The 21,289-nt window shown below is 35.4% G+C and overlaps 1 protein-coding gene and 1 long non-coding RNA gene across 7 annotated transcripts in view; one reads left to right on the top strand and one right to left on the bottom strand.

The window, feature by feature from the left end:
* The window catches only part of LOC108641799, a 30,182-nt gene extending 28,919 nt beyond the window's left edge, over nucleotides 1-1,263 (top strand). For both annotated transcript variants that reach the window (XR_001922275.1, XR_001922276.1), the window contains one exon: nucleotides 1,101-1,263. This is a non-coding gene — a long non-coding RNA (uncharacterized LOC108641799). The remainder of the gene's footprint in view (nucleotides 1-1,100) is intronic.
* PLEKHH2 (pleckstrin homology, MyTH4 and FERM domain containing H2) overlaps nucleotides 1-21,289 on the bottom strand; it is a 49,090-nt gene that overhangs the window by 24,530 nt on the left and 3,271 nt on the right. For 3 of the 5 annotated variants that reach the window (XR_003916362.1, XM_008932910.3, XM_018085186.2), the window contains exons 2-10: nucleotides 11,483-11,545; nucleotides 10,334-10,483; nucleotides 9,791-9,874; nucleotides 8,209-8,290; nucleotides 6,224-6,406; nucleotides 3,488-4,476; nucleotides 2,429-2,504; nucleotides 1,863-1,957; nucleotides 1,089-1,233 (exon numbers count right to left, since the gene is read on the bottom strand). Coding sequence is in view for 4 of the 5 variants with exons in the window: in XM_008932910.3 (XP_008931158.2) it covers nucleotides 1,089-1,233; nucleotides 1,863-1,957; nucleotides 2,429-2,504; nucleotides 3,488-4,476; nucleotides 6,224-6,406; nucleotides 8,209-8,290; nucleotides 9,791-9,874; nucleotides 10,334-10,483; nucleotides 11,483-11,545 (1,867 nt within the window). In the remaining variant the exon portion in view is untranslated. Of the gene's footprint in view, nucleotides 1-1,088; nucleotides 1,234-1,862; nucleotides 1,958-2,428; nucleotides 2,505-3,487; nucleotides 4,477-6,223; nucleotides 6,407-8,208; nucleotides 8,291-9,790; nucleotides 9,875-10,333; nucleotides 10,484-11,238; nucleotides 11,289-11,482; nucleotides 11,546-21,289 lie in introns of those variants that run through there. The other 2 variants (XM_018085188.2, XM_029965034.1) reach the window with 2 other exon arrangements.

Below are 21,289 nucleotides of genomic sequence, written 5' to 3'. Positions count from 1 at the left end.
TACCCAATTTGGCTTTCCTGTTGTGTGAGCATGTAACACAAGATGTGTCTGCAGCCATGACACTGGTTTTCACTCAGCAAGATGGAGCTGCTGAGAAGCAGGAACTACGGGTCCTTTTCACATTAATGTAGCAAAACTTTAACTGCATCACTGGAAACAGGACCGGACTCCACATGGGGCTGGCACTGGGAAACTCCAACTGGACCAGTGGCTCTGTCAACCTGCTCCAGGCTAGCTGAATGGAGCTCCTGCTAACTGGGATTTTTACATGTATAATACAGACTACTGAATCGTGTTATTTTACATTTCTATAGTGGATGGTCTTAACATTTGGCCTTACAGGAATCTTAAGTCTCCCTTGGTTCACCCAGTGAAGAAATACTTGCAGGGATATAACACTGATAATGTCACCCCATGAGGAAGCACTGTATCTTTCAATGTAATGAAGCACATTATTTCCATTCTGCAGATGGAAAACACACAGTTACCCAGAACTGTGAGATTTGTCTTCCACAAAACAGAGCACATTACTGGATTCAAGTATTTTAACTAAATCTTTGCATGGGACCTTGAGACAATCACTGTAAAAACGGAAGAAGTGTCTTATTACATGAAGTGACAGAACCAAATAATTTGATAAGGAAACTTTTCCACCTGCTTTCTGATGACGTGAAAATTGTTTTATAAACTCGAATATATGTGGGGTTTTTTTCTGATGGCAATTAGTTTTTTTCTACATAGTTTTTACTTATCTACAGTTAAAGATCACAGGAAGCCCTTGGCATGACAGAGTACAGAGAGAATGGTGTTTCTTGCTTTAAATGTACAAGTCACTTTTCCCCCGACAACAGCCAGCTACCAGATTAATGCCTTAAAAAGACATCTATAACAACAGCAATAAAAAAAAGCCATGCGTAACAGTCCTTTCTCCTGCTTGAATATTAGATCTAGGCTTTGAGAGCTGAGATAAAAGCCTAGATTTAAGATGTCCACACTGTTTAAGGAAGAAATCAGTTTCTAAGAAGATCATGTAAACTGCCTAGTTTTCCAAACTTCCCAGAAGTTACCTGTCTTATGGTTTTGCCTACCTCGTTTCATAGCCCGAGGACTACCTGGACCACTTCTGCTTCGAGAATCAGACTCGGAAGTCCTTGAGCTGGACCGAGAGCTGTCTTCTTCCTCTGATCCCGATGACTCATCTATAAATGGGCTGTTGCTTATTTGAGTTGCTTTCTGCATAAATGAACACAACATTCTTTGATATCTTGCATAAAGGGTATCAGTCATTTCCTTCATACTGTGGCAGAACTCTTTTGGCTTCATAATATTCAAAGCTGTTTCTTGCTCAGGTTGTGAGTTTTGGCACACAAATATTAACACGAAACTGAATTCCCTCTGCCGACTGTACGCTCAAACACACCCACACTTCAAAACAGAAACCTGAGGTAGCTCAAGGCATGGGTCTTTCCAAAGCACAAAAGACTGTCAGAAACAAACAATGCTGTGATTACTTACTGCTGGTTATGTGACTAGAAACAGCTTTGGCACTGACACAAAGAATTTCTACATACACATGCTTTTAATTATGACACTGAACACCATGTGGTTCTGTTTAATAATTAGCAAGTCTTTGGAAAAAATCAGCAAGGAACCTAAGAAGAACTGACCTAGGCTAGTAACATTCCATAAGCAGTATTTTTTTCCCCAGCTATTTGCCATTTCTATTACTTCTGGGGTTCTGTGATCTCTAAACATCAACTTACAACATATTTGTCATGGTAGTATTAAATGTAAAACAGGAAGTTCCTGGATGTGAAGCCCAATAGTATTTAAAAATTTCCTTTAAACAGTAATACAGTTACCCCTTTCAAAGTGGTATAGACAGGAGTGGTCATGTTCTTATATATCAGAGATGTATATAATCCGGATATGGAGCATGAAGTTAGTGAAACAGCACCTAAAAAAGCAACATATTCTATAAATGATCTTCTTAATTTACCCCTCAATTAACCAAATTCAAATGTAATTTTTTTTGGTGTTGTTTAACTGCTATAAAAAGCAAACTAACTCCCGAACTGTTTTAGATGGGAGATTTATAACTTTTTAAAATTTACAATGGTTTTAAGAAGCATAATTAAAATTGCAGTCATGAACACAAACCTTTTTTAAATTGGAAGTATAAGCTCTTATCTTGGTACCTGTTATAGAATCTTCAAAAAGAATTGCAAAGTAAACTGGAGTGAATGATGTATAAATTCAGCACAAAATCAAGAGGTAAGGTGGACTATGGAAAAATAACCAATAATCTTCTAGGTTTTAAATAGCTGATAACTAAATCTTCATAAAATTATTTTAGAAGTCCTTGCTTACACATCACCATAAGAATAGAATTTTTTTTGATGAGACAATGAACAACTAAACCACTTACTTTTATTACGAGATTCCAGGGAGAAAGCTTCAGACATCCTTAAACCAGATTTGGCTACAGCATAAATTCTGCTTTCCTATACAAGCAGAATGGATTTGATGGTAGATAATTAAAACACAACAATTACCTTTCTTCTGTTTAGCCTCCTAGTCTTTGTGCCAGTGCAACTATATGCTAAAATGGTTCACAAAATGACATCATCAACAGCAGCTGAAAAATGCATCCTTCTTTTATATGCCATCCCCATCATATTCATAGTCTGTTTCAACATTGCCCTGTAGGTAACTTACTTTTAAAAATACTCTTATTGGGTGCCAAAGAAGCTATACCGAGAATGTTTTTTAATGAAAGATTGTGTTAAGAACAGAGAAATGCCATTAAAAGACAGTTTTTCAACCATTTTGTGTTAGATGACTACGATAAGAAAATCTATAATGAAAAAAATGCACTAAAATATATACATAGAAAAGCTGTTACATTAATGCATTATTCATCTCTGAATCATTAATAAATCTCTTGACACTGGAACCACAGAATCAGTGAGTCTTGACACAGTTAATTTTGGATTTTCTGTAAGACTTATTAATATCTATTTTCATATCCTGACTGATGGCTTTAAAATTTTATGTGGAAATGTGATCAGTAACTTCTGTAGCTGTCTTCTGTCAACCTAATTGTCTAGACTGTGAGTGGTAGAGTGGTTACAGCAAGGGCACTGACACCAGCATTCTTAGGCTGTGTTGGCATTCAGATAAATAAATAAATGCAATCACAAGCATTACATCCTTTGATACACACACTCAAAAGGACATATGCAACTTAGATGTGATGTGAAAAAAATTGGTCTTATCTACAAAATAGTGACTTATTCAATGGCAGAAATACTGTGCTTAAAATAAAACGTGCTTCTGAGTTTGTAGAGTTAATTCCGCTTAAGGTAACACCCAGTTTATCATTAAGCAGAGAATAAGAAAAATATGAGGCAATAAAAATCTTAGAATAGAGGCATGAAAATAAGTTAGCTTCACCAGTAGGAAAAATATCCATAATCACACTTACCCAGGAAGGAAATCGATGTAATGGAGGGGTTGGAGGTTTGTTGCTAGCACCCTTTTTTGTCATTTCACAAGGTTCCTGGACTTCAGCATTTTGTGCTTCAGTGCAGTCATAAGTAAACACTCCTTCATCACAGCCAATCTCCATTTTCTCTAAAATATCAGTATCTTCTCCCTCCACCAGATCTATGTCTGTTTCCTGAGGCCTCCATGGACGTATCATGCTTATGGCATTTCTATTTCTACCAAACATTCTGTCAGAACTCAGCTGGGGCTGACTTAGATGTTTCTTTGCTAACGGTGAATTCAGACTAAAAACATTAGGAGTCCGTAACTTTGGAGGTGGCAAATTTGAGGGAGAATTTGATGGAGTTGTGCATTGAGGACCTGCAGAAGATGCTAGAATTGGGTGTCTGGGTGTCAGAGCAGGGGTTAAAATTGGACTTGGGGTATTTGTTTCACTGGATGAGGATGAATAATCTAGCCTCTGAGATTGAAATTTCTTATTCAGTTCATCTGAAGAACTATCTTGGTCTTTCTTTTTACTTGTGAAGTCAGAGTTGCACTTTCCACCTGGATTGTTCTGGCCTTTTCTTTGGGATCCTTGCTGCCAGGAGTATAACTTCTTTTGCTGAGTCCTCTTAACACCAAAACTCTCTTCTTCAAATAGAGAACTACTGTCATCAGATGCTGTCAAATACATTTCACTTCCCACTCTACTGTACCTTGCATTCTCTTCAGATGTGTGGCTTGAAAGAGTCGATGCACACCTGGATTTCAGTCCTTTATTGTCTCCTCCATCCTCATCTGAGCTCCAGTCACTCCCAGTAGTGCACGAGTTCTTTGACATGTCACTGTCTATATCTTTGGATGAACAGCTTGTTCTCACAATTTTTTTCTGCTCTGAACCAGAGGAACTTTGTTGCAATGACTTCTGACCTTTATTTGTCTCATGTGCAGGACTATCAAAGGCAGTTTCCAGGATATCCTTCTCTAGAGGAGAAATATAATGAACATGAGAAAATTACTTTAGCAAACTTGACTGATAAAGGGTTTAGTCATCATGTCTGAGAATAGTAAGTAGGTAATAATTTCAAATGTGTAAGCGTATTTAAGATTTTTAATACTGTAAATAGTAAACATTAAGAACATTTAAAAATGTTTTAATGTGACTGAAGTTGCAATTATGTTTGCCAAAAAAATGTAATAAACATTACTCAAAGTTCTAGCTGAACTACAAATGGCGATAAATGTAAAGATAAGCAGTCTGGAGCCATATTTTAAAGTAAACCATAAATGGATGAAAACAAACAAACAAACAAACAAACAAAAACAACAAAAAGCCGAAGACTTAAAAGGGAATACAAATTTAGCTGCTTTATTAAATCTAACAAAAATTAGAAATTAATAAAAGCTTGTCAGAAAAGGTTTGCATTAACAAATTGAGTATTCTGCGCATTTCTACAGTATTTATCCACATAAATTTCTTCTGCAAATTATTATTGTATTCCCAGTGGTGAATGCTTAGGATAAGGATATACAAGAGAGGCTCATGGAAAATACTTAAGGAAAGACGCTGTATTAAAAATAGCTTTGTTTCTGCTGTTCACTTTTACCTGGTTTTGCAAGAGAGAACTATAGCTTGCAACGTGTTACTAAGGCCTGCATGCTCTCGAGTTAAAACAGATGCAAGAACTAGGGTTTTTCTACACAGACACTTGGGAAGATTAATATTAAATAGCTGTATGAAGTTAAATTGGATTGGGTAAGCCAAAGATTTTGATTTAGTCCACTTTAAAGTAATGAAGTCTCCAAAGTTGATCTGTTTCAATCTAGGCAGGCCTAAGGTTCTATTTTTTATCCTTTTGCTTAAAAAATTACTCTTACTTCAATTCCCTCATCTATAAAAATGTAAATAATAATACATAGCCATCTTTATAATGAACTTGGTGTAATATAAATACACAAACTATTCCATTTCTGATTTTTCAATTTCTGATTTTCTACAGACCTCAACTTGCCATTTTAGATACCACGACTAACTGTGGAGAAAATACTGAGGTCATAAATAGCACTGTGGAATTCAAGCAAAGGACCAGAGCAACAGTCTCCTTCCTGAGCTTTTGTTTTCTTAAGGAATGTAGCAAACTGTAATGGACTTGCTCATGCCTGTAACAGCATGACAGTATGCCAATGGCAGTACCATACAGCTGGGTTTGTTGGGGAAATTATGTGAGCTGATCTCCTTCTTCAGACAGGAAACTCTGCTGCTCTCTTCAGTTTCTTCTGACCTTCATCATACTGCTGAAAAATTACTGAGTTGATCTTGTTGAGTTAGGGCATAAAACTAACACTGTGATAGCATAGCAAAAACATACAGAAACTGAATTTAGGTGAGACTCTGCCCTATGCAGGCATAAACGCATAACAGCTCTGCCTAGTGGACTGGCAGCCTTAAACTCCTTATCCTACTATGGAGCAAACCTGGGCCAAGTCAGAGTCTTCCCTTTGCAGCCAAAGCACCCATCAGTCACTGGGTGCTGCCAAATAATGTATCAGTGGCATTACAAAGACTCTAGTGCTCAACAGGATTTCTTCCTAGTAATAGAAGGGTAGCACTGAAGAAGGAGAGAGTGCTGTTAGGCACTTTGAAAACAGCTGGTTTGGATACACTGACATAGTTGCCGATTTCGTTTTTCCACTTGTGTCAGAATAAAATGGCAGATTGGTGACGAGGTACCTGGCATGTTTTTGCCTTCAGTGTAGTCTGGCTCTTTAGATGAAGACTTGCTTATTTCTTCAAACTTAGGAGATGGTTGAGGACTTCTTGCTCTATTTGAAAAGCATCCAAAAGTCAAACTGCTTAGTCGCTGACACTCTCCAGGTTTTTGTGTTGAAGTAACAGATTTCTTGCCAGTAGCCTCTGAAGAACAGTAATTCAAAAATCTTGTGTTAATGAGATACAACAAGCTATGCTCTCTTTACTTTGCAGTGTAAAGTTGGTTTAAGGTAATTAAAATTCAGGAAAAAAGGTAATAAAAAATTTATTATAGGAATAAAAATTTATCTGATAACTCCCCATATCAAAAGAAACCCAGAGCTGCCTTTCCAGTTCTTAAAATTTGATTTTAACATAGGAAGAAAAAAAAACCCTAACAATTTCACAGTACTAAAACATGCATTTAATACAGAATGAAAACCTAGTGGAAATAGCTGATTTTATTCTCCTATGACTGAAATTAAACCTATGGGTTGTTCTAGGATATTTAATTTGGAAAAGACTGTAGAACAACAGTATTAAGATATCTAAAAGGCCTTCCCTTTAGATAAAAATATTAAGAGGCTCTGTAATAGGTGCTACAGCAAATATAGAAAAGTAAGTTCCTAGCTTAGAAGGAGATGTGGAGGACTTCAAGAGACAGTGAAAGCATAAATTGGTGAACTGCCTCAAGAATATGAAATCTGTCCTTAGGGACAGCTATTCTGCCAGAAATTGATATGAAACAATGCTGTCCATTCCCGCCCATAAAAATCGCTGTGGCAGATCCAGGAACAAAAGGCCCTTACACATACCTGTAAACTGCTTAAAACAGTACCAAATGTTCATAATTTATAGCCTGTCACCAGCATGGACATTGCAAATAGCAATAAACTTCTTAATATTTTTGAGTAACTGTTCAGTAACTGCGTGTTGAAAACTAGCTGACAATTTCTTAGGATCTCAAAAAGCCTTTGAAGAGATCTCTCAGAAGAGAATGATTAAAGCTGTAGAGTGCTGAAGTGTACAGAATTGCTACTGGTCCAAAAACAGCAAAGAAGCAAAACAGTCCAGTTTCTTCATTAACGGAAAGGTGCAACTTAGTTTAAAAGCTTCCTATTGTATATGTATGTATTTTGTAAATATTTATATTTTCATATATTATGCATATTATCTGTGCACACACACACATATCTACACACGTTTCTAAATATCTGTGTATTTACATGTATATGTGAGATACATTATCAAGAGCTGAGGGGTGGGTAGCAAACTAACAAAATTTTCAGATTGTAGTAAATTGTCAGATCAATCAAGTATGGAGAGGACTGTGTGAACCTTCAGACAGACTTAAGAAAGTTGATGAACAGGCAACAAGGTGGTAAATAAAATTCAACTCTGATTAAACTGTGATTCGATGTGAAATAATGTTCTGGGGAGAGGGTATTCCTCTTTCTTCTGTTTACATTTTATGATTTTTAAATTTACTATATCCACTTGAGAAGGAACCTGGTAATACTATGGCTGAATTAAGATTTTGGATCACTGTAATCAAATGTAGTAATTAGAAGAATGTGATTAGAGTTCTGATTCCCAACAGACCATTTGCTAGAAAAAGCAGATGCAGACTGACATTCATGTATTTCTTAACAGTGGTAAGACCACCTAGCTATAAAGAAGTGAAAGCAAAGATCTGTCATTAATTCAGTATAATCTTACTACTTGCAGAACCTCTCAAATTACAGATACCCATTCACTCAACAAAAAACAGTTGTGGTTTTTTAGTAAAATAATATAGTATTCCTTTCTAACACCTTCCTGTAAGTCACTCTGATGTCAATTCATAGTATCTGAAATCTTTGTGTTTTCACAGAATATCTTCAGTCACACAGATGCACAAATTAACAGAGAATAGAAAGAAGTATGCCATTTGGAGAGAGAAGTTTTTAAAAGATTTGTACATTTACCTTGCAGTTTAGATTGTACTGTTTTCATCTCTTTGGTTTGCTTTTGGTTGATCAAGCGAAGGTTCTGATTTTCCACCTCTAACTAAAAGCATATAAATGTAATCTCATCCATCAGTGAAACAATTTTTAAAGTCATTACATTGTTTAGATTTTCTCTGAATTTCTGCCTATGTCAGCATAGAACTATAGTTCAAATAGTAACCTCCTCTCTGCTACTTCTCCTAATACCACACTAGGCATTTGTTTATTCCGAACAATGAAATTCCCTGCAATGATTATTTGCTCAACTTCTGTTAAAATCATTCCCACAACCAAGCAAACCCAAGACTCCTTTAAAAATCCTTAATAAATAAGAAAAAAATCTGCACTGGAATTTTTAATAAAAGCAGAGGGCTAGAATTGCAAACTTCTGTGCCACTTGGCAAACCCAAGAGCAAGCAGAGGGAATGATGGTTCTAATGCCTCCTACCATCCCATGGCAAAAATTAAAAAAAAAAAAAATAGGTGCCAACAAACTTTATACAGAGCAAAAGTCTTTCTACAGGAAATAAAAAACAACAACCCATTGCTGCAGCCCACTACTGGGAGGTAAAAGATGTTGATTCAAACTCCTGCTTCAAATTAGGCAGAGACTTGAATCTCAGTATCCCCTATGACACAGAGGGGAACCATCAATTCCACCTCCCACTGAGTGACAGTCATGTATGTGAAACTAGCTTGAGATTCTCCATGTTTCAAACTAAGTAAATAGTTTGAGTCATACTTGATTTTGTCCAAACTTTTTCAGGGTAATTTTAGCTAAATTTAATGGCATTTTTATTAAATTTTTCAAGAACTCCTCTCACAGGCTAAATGTTACTTCTAGTTTCTTACTATGAAAATAATAATTTAATTGTTTTTTCAATTAGAATGAGTATAACTTCCAGTTAACCACAACAGAGTAGGATTTTAACTTTCATGGGCAACTTTAAATTCTGCACACAGGGAGGAGAAAGCACAGCTGCACACCAAAACTGACAGCCTTAGGCAGAGCTAAGACATGGTTATCTTACCACAGCAGAGAAAAAAGGGACACAACAGGTCTCTTGAGACTGGAGCTGGTGCCTCTGAAACTATTCATGACTAAGAGTACTGTGGGCATTGTGAAATAAAAAATGATCAAGTCCTTTTTTCTGCCAGGTCCCAGCAGAGTTGGTCAGCTTTTTGGGGATTATTCACACTTCAGGCATCTGCTTGAGCAAGCTCAGTTTGCCAGCTAAGCTCTCTGAGTTACTGGAGAAGTTGACCTTTCAGAGAGCAGTTCTGGGCTCTCTACTTTTTCTCTATAAAGAGGACCCAGACATACTAGCTGACCAAATCAGACATCAGAATTTAAGTGACATGGACCTCTGCTCTCTGTGCCATTGTTTTAATTTTTCCCCTTTCCAGCAAATAACTGTATAGGTCAATAAAACTGGGAAGCTTTTTTTTTTTTTTTTTTTTTTTTTACTATGGCACAAAGGCCTTTGACAGCCAAAAAGTCTAAGGGATATCCAGTCACAACAGTATATTTTCTGTGTAAGTATTGTAGCAAGAGTTATACCTCATGAAGCTTGACTGTCACCCATTCTTTTATTTTAGCTGCTTTTTCTTCTATGATTTTTGCTTCTTGCAGTCTTATTTGCTTCTGGAAAAAATTGACATAAGCATATTTTTCACTGAGTAATATAGTCTGCCTGAGTAGTATCTTCAGACACAAATCCTAAGATTGCTTGAAGTAATTCAGGCTCCTGGGCAATATGCAAAATTGCAACAATGATTTTCAAAAAATGAGAAATAGGGCCCTCACAGAGGCTACTGTTCCTCTTTCCTCTAGGAAAAATGAAAGCTCTTCAGGGGAGACAGTGAAGAGGAAGAACCTCTTTCCCCTCTTAAAAGTTAGATGTTCTTTCAAAGGAATCCAGAGCATAATTTCCAAATTAATAAACATTATTCAAATTATATACTTCTCATGGGAACCTCTTTAATCAAACAACAGAAATAATGTTAAACTTTTCTGTCCTCTACTGATCTTAAATTTCATTTTACTTTTGCATAATTAAGAATGGAATTGATGTTCCTCTTTTGTAACACCGTTATTTCTAACCTGTTCTTCAAGCTGTTTCTCCAATTTTTGTATTATGTCATTTTTATCTTGTATCAGGATCTCCAGATCTTGACATCTCTTATACAGCCTGGTTTCTGATTCACTCGTTTGAACATTTGCTGCTTTTAATTTTTCTTCCATGACCTGCACCTATTTGGAAAGTCAAATATAAAAGTTTAAGAAACAATACTCCAAGTCAAAACTAGTAATCTAAACACAAAACAGACTGTTAAAATCACCTCCACACTTAGATTCAAGTTTGCAATGCTTTGAAGCTTATTTGAGAAGAAATCCCACAGTTCATTATGGCTCCCTATGCATCTAATATCCACAGGACTGGCAAAACATCGAAAGACCTTATACAGATTTCATTAGTATCTCTAAGAGGCTTCTAGTTTTGTAACACACACTTTTAGAAATGCCAACATGGGAAGAATGCTATTTATCTACAGGGAGCTGTAGTTAGGCTTGATAAACAATGTTTTAATAAATAAACAATTGCACACTGTACAAAACCTCAGCAGGTTATCAGCAGCATTCTAAAAAATGGCTTAAAAGTACTTGGCTTGTAGTCAGGAATGTTTTCTAACTCCAAATTAGTACATGAACATTTTTATTCTTATAATTTTCAGTTTCTATCTGTCTCAAAGTAAGATCTGAAGAATGTTTTGGGAATACCAGAGATATGTTCATAAAATGTCTACAGGAGATATAGCTGCCATTTGGAATTGGAAAGCAACTTTGGTTAAATATTTAGCCATGATCTCATTCTTTAGATGATGTAATTTCTACAAGAGGAACAAACAACATAGAATAGGCCTATTTAGAGCCTGTATTGGATAGCCTTGTTTTATTTTCTTACAGATCTTATAGAATAGGTCACTGTTTTTCATGTGCACACATACCAAGGACTCATAGTGCATCAATGAAGAAGCTCATTACATGTATCTATTTTTGATTTGTGATGTTAGCTTTGACCTCATTGACCTGAACTGGACAGCGAGCAAAGTAAGGTGTTAGAAAATCAATAGATGTAAAAGAAACTGTCTTCTCCTTTTTGAGAAGAAGAAATAGTAATTTTCTGAACTTCACTTCATGCACATAGTATCACACACATAGCTGGTGAGAGATATTTTACAATGTATATACCTGCTGAAATGCTCTCTCTGCTTGACGATCGGCATCTATAACTTGTTTCTCAAGCTGCTGCATCTGTAGACATATAAAAATATATAGTAAAAAGGCCATGCCTTCTGCCCGTTGCCAGAAGGGTATTTTCATGGTCTGTTTTGAAAAAGGAAAGAACAGGTTGTGGGCAGGAGCATAAAAATAGGATAAACAGTGCATCGGACTGGAAAAAGAATTCTTCATCATGGCTGTATTAAAACATTGAAAAGACTCTTCTACAGAAAAAAAAAATCAAGTTTTCTTCATAGTATAATTTTGTGGCTGCTATATGACATACTGGGTTTTTTCTCTGCTATCAAGAGTAGAAATTCCTTTGTCAATAGCCCTGAAACTTTCCTCATGCAGGCCCAGAGTCTTAGAAAGTACTAAGCTCCTTCATGTCCTTCCAAAATTGGCAGGAGTAAAGGGTACTTGGTACATTATACAATTTGGACACTAATTCTTCTGAAGTTGATGAAGTCAGCTCTTTGGACAAATATGCTATGAGGCCTATCCCAGACTTTTCCACCCTCTGCATGATGAAAGCAGGATGTGGCAGAAGGGTCACAGTGGACTGAGGTGCTCCACAGGAGCAATGGATGAAGAAACGAAAACAGTGTGACATGGAGGAGTTCAGGTCACCTCTGAGTGGGGGGAGACCCTGATCTGTTACTTTATAATGTTGTCTTAATGAATCACAGGCTCAACCTTTGCCCAGGGCCTTGGAAAACCCCTGCATTTTACATTATTTATTTTGAAGGCTTTCCCAACGGAATATGGAACAGAAGAGGCCAGAAAGATATACTTTGTTTACATTTTGTTATGTTTTGTTAAGAGCTCTCTAGTCTAATTTTAGTGACTTTTAAAAAAAGTAAACTGTGTAACTGTTAACTGAAGTAACACTTAAAAGTATGTAAGGTACTCCACGATTTAAGGACTTGCTGGTTCTCAGGAGAGACCTTGCTGAGACCTCAGTTCTTCTGAAGAGGATGAAACATCAAATAATTAACATGGGATATTCAGTATTCAGATTGAAAATTGTTCACAGAAAAGCATATGATACAAATAATGCAAATGAAAACCATTTATTCCTTCTCCAGTTTACTGCATGGCTTTAAAATAATCAGTTTCATCCTGTCCTGTTTTTACTTTATTTCTGGCATCTTTCAGTTTCTTTTTCACCCTCCATCTCTTTTTTTTCTCTTGTCAGTTATGTTGTCAATCACATGGAACTTTTAGCACCTCATCCAGACAAAGACACAGAGTCATCATTTGGTATCAATCAATAACTGAAAATGGAGAAAATGGGTTTTCACAAACATTTTAAAAAAAATATTTGACTGGCTTTCTAGTACTTTCTCATGCAATACAAAAACCCAAACTCTACATCATAATACCACAACACACCAATGATACAAGAGCAACAAACATTTCACAATCCACATGGTTATGGTCAGGTCCCCGGTGAGTTGTTTTGCAAGAACACTTCTAAGGATATGATCCTCCCAGTCATTCATGTGCTAACAGTCCAGGCAGATGGACAGGGAGATAAGCTTTCTTTGTCCCCTCTGGCCACATGTATTTAATTTCATATTTATATGACCTCATATGGAGATTTTAACTTTGAGTTTAATTTTTAGAATTTTGAAGTCCAAGGTTGCTGTCCATCTGTCTTTTCTGGTTTTACATTCAAAGAGAAGTGGGGTTTGCAAGACTTACTTTAATATCGTTTTCCAGACTTTTTTAGTGAGTTGAGGATTCAGAAATCAAGGTTATTTCTGCATATATGGTCAATCAACATTCTACTGTAGTAAAAGCAGTATGCTAAACTAAATGCAGCTATTACATCAATAATGAACTAATGTTCTGTAATATTATGACTCTTAATGTTCTAGAATATTATGATAGAAAACTCCTTCAGATATTTATAATGTGAAGTTCATCACTGATGAATAGAAAGTTTTTCATCAACTTTTACAAACAAACAATTTGTAAATGTGACTGACAATTCATTTATGTCCCGTACATAATTTCACCTGTAAAGTAGTATCAGAAACCTAACAAATTTAATAAATGAAATTAAAACCTGAAAATGTTGCTTGCCAAGTTCACTCTGCTGCCACTGCAGCTCAGCTAGCTCCAGCTCAGCTTAAACCTGAAAACAACTAGTCTCTCTAGCAATATCTAATTATCACTGAGTCACTGTACAAGCATTTAAGCATTAGTGCTGCTCTTCCACACAACAGTTCAAGTTCTGGATAATACAGTGCACTAAAGACCTAAGTTCCTTCTATGTTTGCACACTGAAACTACACAATGCACCTCTTGCTAGGAATATATACTGTTGCACAGGACCAGGAACATAATAGCATATTCATGTAGACAAAGAATATGATTTGAATAAAGCTGTTGCTAAGATGAATGTAAAGCTAGGAGCCAAAGAAGCTGAGAGAATTACCAAGAGAAAGGTCATTCAGAGATTAAAAATGGAAGAATAAGGTTTATTTTTGCTTCTTTTACAGTTAACTGTAATTTCAAGAAGGTATGCTAAGAAGCTTTGCATGGTCTCACCATACAGATACATTAATCAGCTTCCTGGCAACAACTAAATGTGAGACTTTGTTTGCAAAATTTTGAAGGGTCTTGAATTTATTTTGGGAGACTCCTGTTAAAGGAAAGCAATCTATATTATTCAGCAAGAATGGAATACTATAGTTACCAAATGTGAGCACTTCTAGTAAAGTTAAATTGGCCAGCATTTCAATAATTTGATGCTACATAATAATTACTGAGTCCTGATTTTCCCTTTATTTAGAGTTTATATAGACTTGTTTTGCAGAGTCCTGTAATAAGAAAGAAACTTAAAAAATATATTTCCCCCATTTGCATAAATAATCTCTAAACAATTCACAAAGTGGTTTTGCCTGAAAAACTAGATTTACATCTATATTCTGACTGCTTTGCTTCTTTATAGGTCTGTGAAGTTAAACAGAAAAAATGATTGCTTTAGGATATTATTTATTTGTTTATTCTTTATTATTGCTTTAGGATATTCTGAAGGCTATAAAACTTGTAGGGCAAAAGATTGGAACTGGTTCCAAAGGAAGGATTTCTCTTCAAAAACAAAACCTAACCTAAAACCTTCTTAAATTGGTGGTGAGTTTAATAACAATGATCACAGCACTACTGAGAGAGAGATGAGAGAAGGTGAATATTTGTGACTGGGTTAATTGTTTAAATCAAGTTATGCTTTAAACTTGTCAAGAATGAAATGTCGTGGCAAATCCTCCTTACCCAATGACAATGAAGACAATTTCGGACCATGGATTGATAGCTTATCCTCAAATAAAAATGGAAAAAAATCAACTTAAACTCACAATGGAAGTGGCAGGTAACTGCCACATTTAGAGGCAAAGGTCAAGTGTGCTCTATGTATGCAGATGAACTCTTACCTATGTCTGCATCCTGAATATTGATGATCAACTCTGACTTTATACGGAATATGATTTGAAAAACAGAAAAGTCTGTTGACTTATACCTCTGTCCCACCAACTTCTTTCTAGATACATCTATGGAAATTGCCAGCATCACTGGGTCAAAATGTTATGTATCAGCTGATAGGCTAGACATTGCTTGAATGAACTACAGTCTGTAAAGTGAACAGACATGAAGTTGGCTTCCCAGGAGAAACACGCAGAGCCATCATGCCATTAATAACATCTGGCAAGTGAAGTATATTCAAGCTTAATTTTCTATAATGTCCTGGATGAGGTAACTTTAAATAATGCCCCAGTTCAACAAATCTCTTATAAGGAATATTCTTGTCACCCACATCAGATTGGTGCAGGTTCTTCCTAAAATTCATTAAGAAATCCAGAGATGTCCTGTCATAATATATACTGGTTTTGATTTTACAGTTTTAAATATAAAGAATAAATGTTTTAAGCCCATGACCAAAAAGTACATGCATGCTGACTAAAGAACACTATCATTACAAAAGAACAGACTGCTATTTTAACTTGCACTTTCTCCTTCTCTCTTTAGGTGAAAAATCCTCTTACAATTTTCAGAAAATGCATTAGTGCATGCTGCATCAATTATCTAAACTATAGAAAACAGTATCTATTGTTAGAAACAGATTTGTTTTTAAACTTACTATGGAAATAACCACTCTACATCTGACACTCATCAAATTGAGCTATTTTTGTTCAAAAAACGAACAGAGAAATGCCACATATGAATAAATACTGAATTCTTTGAAGAAACATGGCAGCAATAAAACCCAAGAGGTGTACTGCCTTGGAGGTCTGGGCATTGAAGCACAACACATAGTTGCTGGGAATTTTGTACAATACAAGGGCAAATCCTACAGTGATTCTTTTTCAAAGGTCACCTCTAAGTTTCTTGACTGTATTTCAGAAATGTTTAACATATATATTTTTATGCAAGTAAAGAAATTTTCATTTGATTAAAGCATGTATTGCATGAAAACACCAAAGGGTATGAACTCAAAAATCATCACTCATAGATTTCAAAAATACTCTGTTTGTATGTATATATATGTATATTATAAATGTATGTTATGTATAAGAACAAACTTCTAATTTTTTATCCAAGTCAACTTTCAATGTAACAGTTTGTCCTATTCACGTTTGAAATTTACATTATAATCAGTGCATAATACACTGCCTCCTAGTTTTTAATATTATAAACACCACAGTTGCATCAGATGGAAAAGGTGGAAATCTTTTGAAAAAAATATAGGAAAAAATATGATCATTAATGAACAAAGAGAAAAACATCTCTTCTCTGTATGCTGATAATAGGTCCAAGTTTTTAAAAATGAAAAGTGAGTTAAAACCTAATGTATCTGAAGGAGAAATACAGTCTGTCTATTGATGAACTGCAGAACTTCCACTGATTTGAGAATGGTATGTTTAGAGTCTGTTTTTTTCCTTGCATTTCAGATTTTCAATTCTTCTCATCTGAAAAAAAATCCCAAAACATCTGTGGTTGTAAAATAATGTTCTACATAAAAGAAAGAGTAGTAAATCTGACCATTTTTAGATTCGGTGATTCAGGCCTCACACCACATAGGACTTACCAAAACCACAGAAACATAGGTATACTGTTCCTTCTATAAATAAACAAATAGGAGAAGCAATTTAGAGATAAACACACCTACAACTGTCTTTCAAAGGTGCAAGCAGATGTAAACAGATGATGAATAAACATAGGCTGGCAATTAGAAGACCCTAATTTTTCACACTGAGTAAGAAAGAAGCTATAAAGGCAAAAGATCTGGGGTTTTTTATCTCATGCTTGGTAAGTTTATAAATGGTTTAAAGAATATGCCTGTCAGCTATTTCAGAGCACTGCATGTGACCAAGATTTCCCCTTTTATTTCTATACTCCTATGTTTAGACCCAAATATTTCAACAAATCTCTGCATTTCCATAAGAAAGGTCAGTACTCCTTAAAAGCAAGTAATCTGCTTGCCGGTGGCTTTGACAACCACCAGTTTTCACGGTTTAAAATATATTATGCCCAATCCATACATGTATAAAGCCTTGCATACATTTGTTAGTTAAAAGCAATGGTAAAACTGTTTTAGAAGCATTACTTGCTCTTTTTACAAAAAGGTCTCTTTTTCGGTGGTTTAGTTTAGGAAAATACAGTAATATTCCTCCTACTTCTGTAACTCATTTATTAAAAAGCTGACTGGGTATGTTACATCCATATTTTCAAACATTATTCCTTCTGTCTTGACATTTCTTTTCTACATATTATGTATTTTCCATGAGGGTAGTGTTAAATCTTTATAAATTACAACAAACTTCAAAATACGACCTAACTAATTAAGCCATGTAGATGAAACACCTAAAGAACAGAGATGTAAAATAAATATACTAGTATTTCACAGGAAAAATAAACAAGAAGATAATTTGTAAAGGAGGAATGAGCACATGCCTTGGGGAAGAAATACTTTGTTCTTTACTTGTTGATTTTTTTTATCCCAAAGGAAATACAGTAATTAGAAAGACTTATCTTTAATAGAACAGCTTTGCATTTTAACTATTTAATAGAAATATATTTTGTCACATAAATCTAGGAAATGATACCTCAGACTCACCTATATTTATAAAATTAAATATACCTTCAGTGAAAAATGAAATTGAATATTTTGTCACAACAGCTTTTAGAACAAGACAAAACCTATAAAAGTATTACTCAGTTTTTTAGTCATCAAAATGACATCAACTTTCTGTAGCTAATCTTCTTTTTGCCACAGATCTCCCCAAAAGGGCTAATACTAAAGGCTGAGTCTCCATGGGGCTCAAATGTTCCTTAGGCTACTCACAGACGAAGCATGGTGAGTTTTCTTGACTATTTTACTGGTTCATAATATATGAAATTTTACTGTTTGTTATTATTTCCTACATGAAAAAAAAATCTTTAGATGAAAGATTTAGTTATCTGGCTTAAATCTCTAAAGCTACAGCCTTATTTTTTCCTACAAATCCCACCTGAATGCCCACCTAGGTTATGACTACTGCAACACACAGATCAGTGCTTACAATCTGTTAGTTTGCAAGCTGCTATTTTTCAGTGCACTCCCATGTTTCTTCTTCTCTCATCTTCTTTTTTAATACCAATTAAAAGGGAAAAGGCTACGATTCTTCTCACGAACAAAGCAGTATCATAGGACATTTGCATATTCTTATGCAAATCTGCCATCTAACCAACTCCTCTTCATTTTATCTTTATCACACTGATATATGGAGAGTAAAGCCAATTTGTTTCTTTGATATCAAAATTATATATATATTATATATATATGTATGTAAGTCTACACACACACATATATAGACATATACGCTTTTGCTTCTTCTCCAGATGGCTAATAGTTCTACAATCTTCATCACAATCCTGTTCACTTCTAACTACAGCAACTTCTGGCACTGCTCTCCTAAATAGGCAAAAGGCACTTAACTGCAAGTCCCTCTTAACTCTCCTTTTTAGCAATTCAGCTCATTCAGATGAACTGTGCTAAGCACAAAAGCCTTTCTTTCCTTGGAACAAAACCAAACTTCCAAAAATTATCAGACTCTATTTGCTCAGTTTCCAAAATGATCAGGTTCAAAATTTCTGTCACTCTCCATGATGAGACCAGTTTTACCGCTGAGTTATATTTTACTTCTTTCAGCATGATTTTGAGAATTATTTGTCTCAAAAGGTTTTCCTAGTGGCCATTAAGTGGGTGAAAAGTACATATGAAAAAACCCAATCTTTCACATCTCAGTTGAGTTCATTGTAGTAAAAATAATGATTTCTTCTGGAAACTATATAAATTAAAAATATAGAACAGAAAAGCCCAGGGAGGGAACTCTTCCGGAATTGGTAATCTAGGCCAGCTGCCAGTAAATATAGACTTAAAAAAGTTAATTCAGCAGTGGGATTTGAGGAGGCAGTGTAGTGAAGGACAACTGAGCAGCATGCAATGTTGGCTGAATAACTGCGCTTTTCCCAACGTCAGTCATAGGACTCTCCTAAGCCTGGTAAAACACTAGGAATGTTCACTCTCTCTGGCTGTCATCTTTTCCAACTCAGATCTTGTCTTGATAGTTAAATTGCACAGTCACGATCAAATAAAATTCGGTAGACCGCCACTCTAGCACAAACAGACTCTACCCTAACATCCAAAATCTTGAAAGAAGTGAAGATAGTTTAGCAAGAGGGACAAAGCACTTTGGCAAGCAAAGGAAAAAGAAGTCTCACATAGTGCTTAAAATGAAAAAGAGAAACATATCAAGAACTGCTTGTTGATCTGCTTGGTTTTGTATGGATCATTGTATTGCAATTGTGGAAATTCTATAGCTCTGTCTCACTGAACTGGGACTTCTGATTAGAGCCACAACATGAACATCCATCTGAAACGGGGCCTATTTTCATGCCACTGCCTGAGAGGATTGCTTAAGAACTAAAGGTACCACTCACTGCCAACATTTTACAAATCGAAAACTTGACTGAAATGGAATTTATTAATGAAATTAAAGGGTATAGGACACTCAGGAAACAGATGTTGAAGGAGAAAGAGATTCTAGAAAGATACGTAAGGCTGCATATTGCAATTTGAAGACAACAGATATTTAAAGCCTGAAAATACTCACCATGGGAATGAAAATTAAATGTGTAATTTCTAAGAGCAAAAAGAGTTCTCACCATGAAAAATGGAGAAAAAACATCTTGTAGCTCCTAAAAATGGAATGCTAAACAAATATTAGATTGGCTAAGAATCTGCCCAGGTGGCTGCCCACTATCATAGCTTCCATGACTTCCACAAACTTCCCCATCTCAGGTGGGCTGGAATAGAACTGATGACCTTGTCTCCATACCACCCAAGGGAAGATATTAATCCTCTGGCCTCACAGCAAGAGCTGTGCTCTTCATGCCATTACCCAGCCAGGCCTCTAGAAGAACAGCTAATTTATTGCTTCCTGAGTTCTTTTTTTTTTTTTTTCATCTTCAGCCTCCTTAGAAAGAATGTAGTTTTAAGATGTACAAAAACAACAACAAAAAAATCCTCTACTGTTATAAAACAGTATAATAGAAAACTATTATAGTTTTCTATAATAAATAGAAAAACTTAATAATAGACAAGGCATCAAAATGAAACTATAAGAAAAATGTGTAGTATTAAAAAGGTGTAAACAGACCTAAAACTCTAACCATAGACATTTTTATTCTCTTTAACTCTCGTTGCTTTCTCTTGTATCTTCTTAATTGCATCTGAATGTATTTTCCATGACAAGAAGTCTTTTAGGAGGAATGAAATACTGAAAAATAACCTTCATTTGAATAATTTTGGTTCAATGGTACTTCACTCCCTTTTAGTTTACCCTTCATAATCCTTTGAATGGAAATACTCATTGTGCTTTTTTTACAATTTTCATATTGGCAATCACTGCCTAAGTCAAATGTGTTATAGGCTTTGCCTCTGAAAACATTAAACATGAAATTGTCATGCCAGAGATAACAAAACATACTGCATCTGCTTAATTTTCAAATGTCAAATGACATCCCATAAATAGGACTGTGAAATGAATAAAAATACAATGGGACCTGGATTTAGCTGTTGGTTTGTAAGACAAAGTCTGAAATGTGTTATGCTTTGGAATATGTAGGAAATAGTATTTGGCCTAAAAGTTGGTTATCATTCCGTTTCCATAAACTGCACAGAAAGTATAAATATTATGGCATTTGTTGTCTACACACTTGGTTGCCAGCTGAGCATGTATACAGAGAATATCCAAATGGAAGGTTGAAAGCAAACAAATCAATATACATAGGAAAATAACTTAAAGCATAACATAATGACCCTCAGCATTAAAGGAAACAAACTTGGGAGATGTTCATGTGAATGTTGAGTATTACTGGACAGCCCATAATGCAACATTTGGGTTAGTGCCATATTCAGTCCTTACAGGGTGTCATGAAAAAGAAATTCAGTGAAGGCTGCCCAAGTGGGAATTTAAGACAGAGATGCAGTTCTCCTACTAAAAGAATTTTTTAGCAGCAGGAAGAACATTAACTTTACACCTGATGTTGCACACATATTTTAGGTGAAAAATGTACTTACTATGAAAAGAATGAAGGTCACTAACTTTTCCTATGACTGGAAATGCCAGCTGGAATCTTAACTTTCGGTATAACACTGTAATCTTTTATTCAACAAAGTGGTTTTTTTAGTAAACTCTTCATATACGTAAGACTCAAGCTGCATTAAAA

This window comes from Manacus vitellinus, unplaced genomic scaffold (assembly GCF_001715985.3).
Source record: "Manacus vitellinus isolate BGI_N305 unplaced genomic scaffold, ASM171598v3 scaffold_8_pilon, whole genome shotgun sequence".
NCBI lineage: Eukaryota > Metazoa > Chordata > Aves > Passeriformes > Pipridae > Manacus > Manacus vitellinus.
The sequence above is the reverse complement of the archived record's forward strand: the minus strand, read 5'-3'. Positions and strand labels throughout refer to the sequence as shown.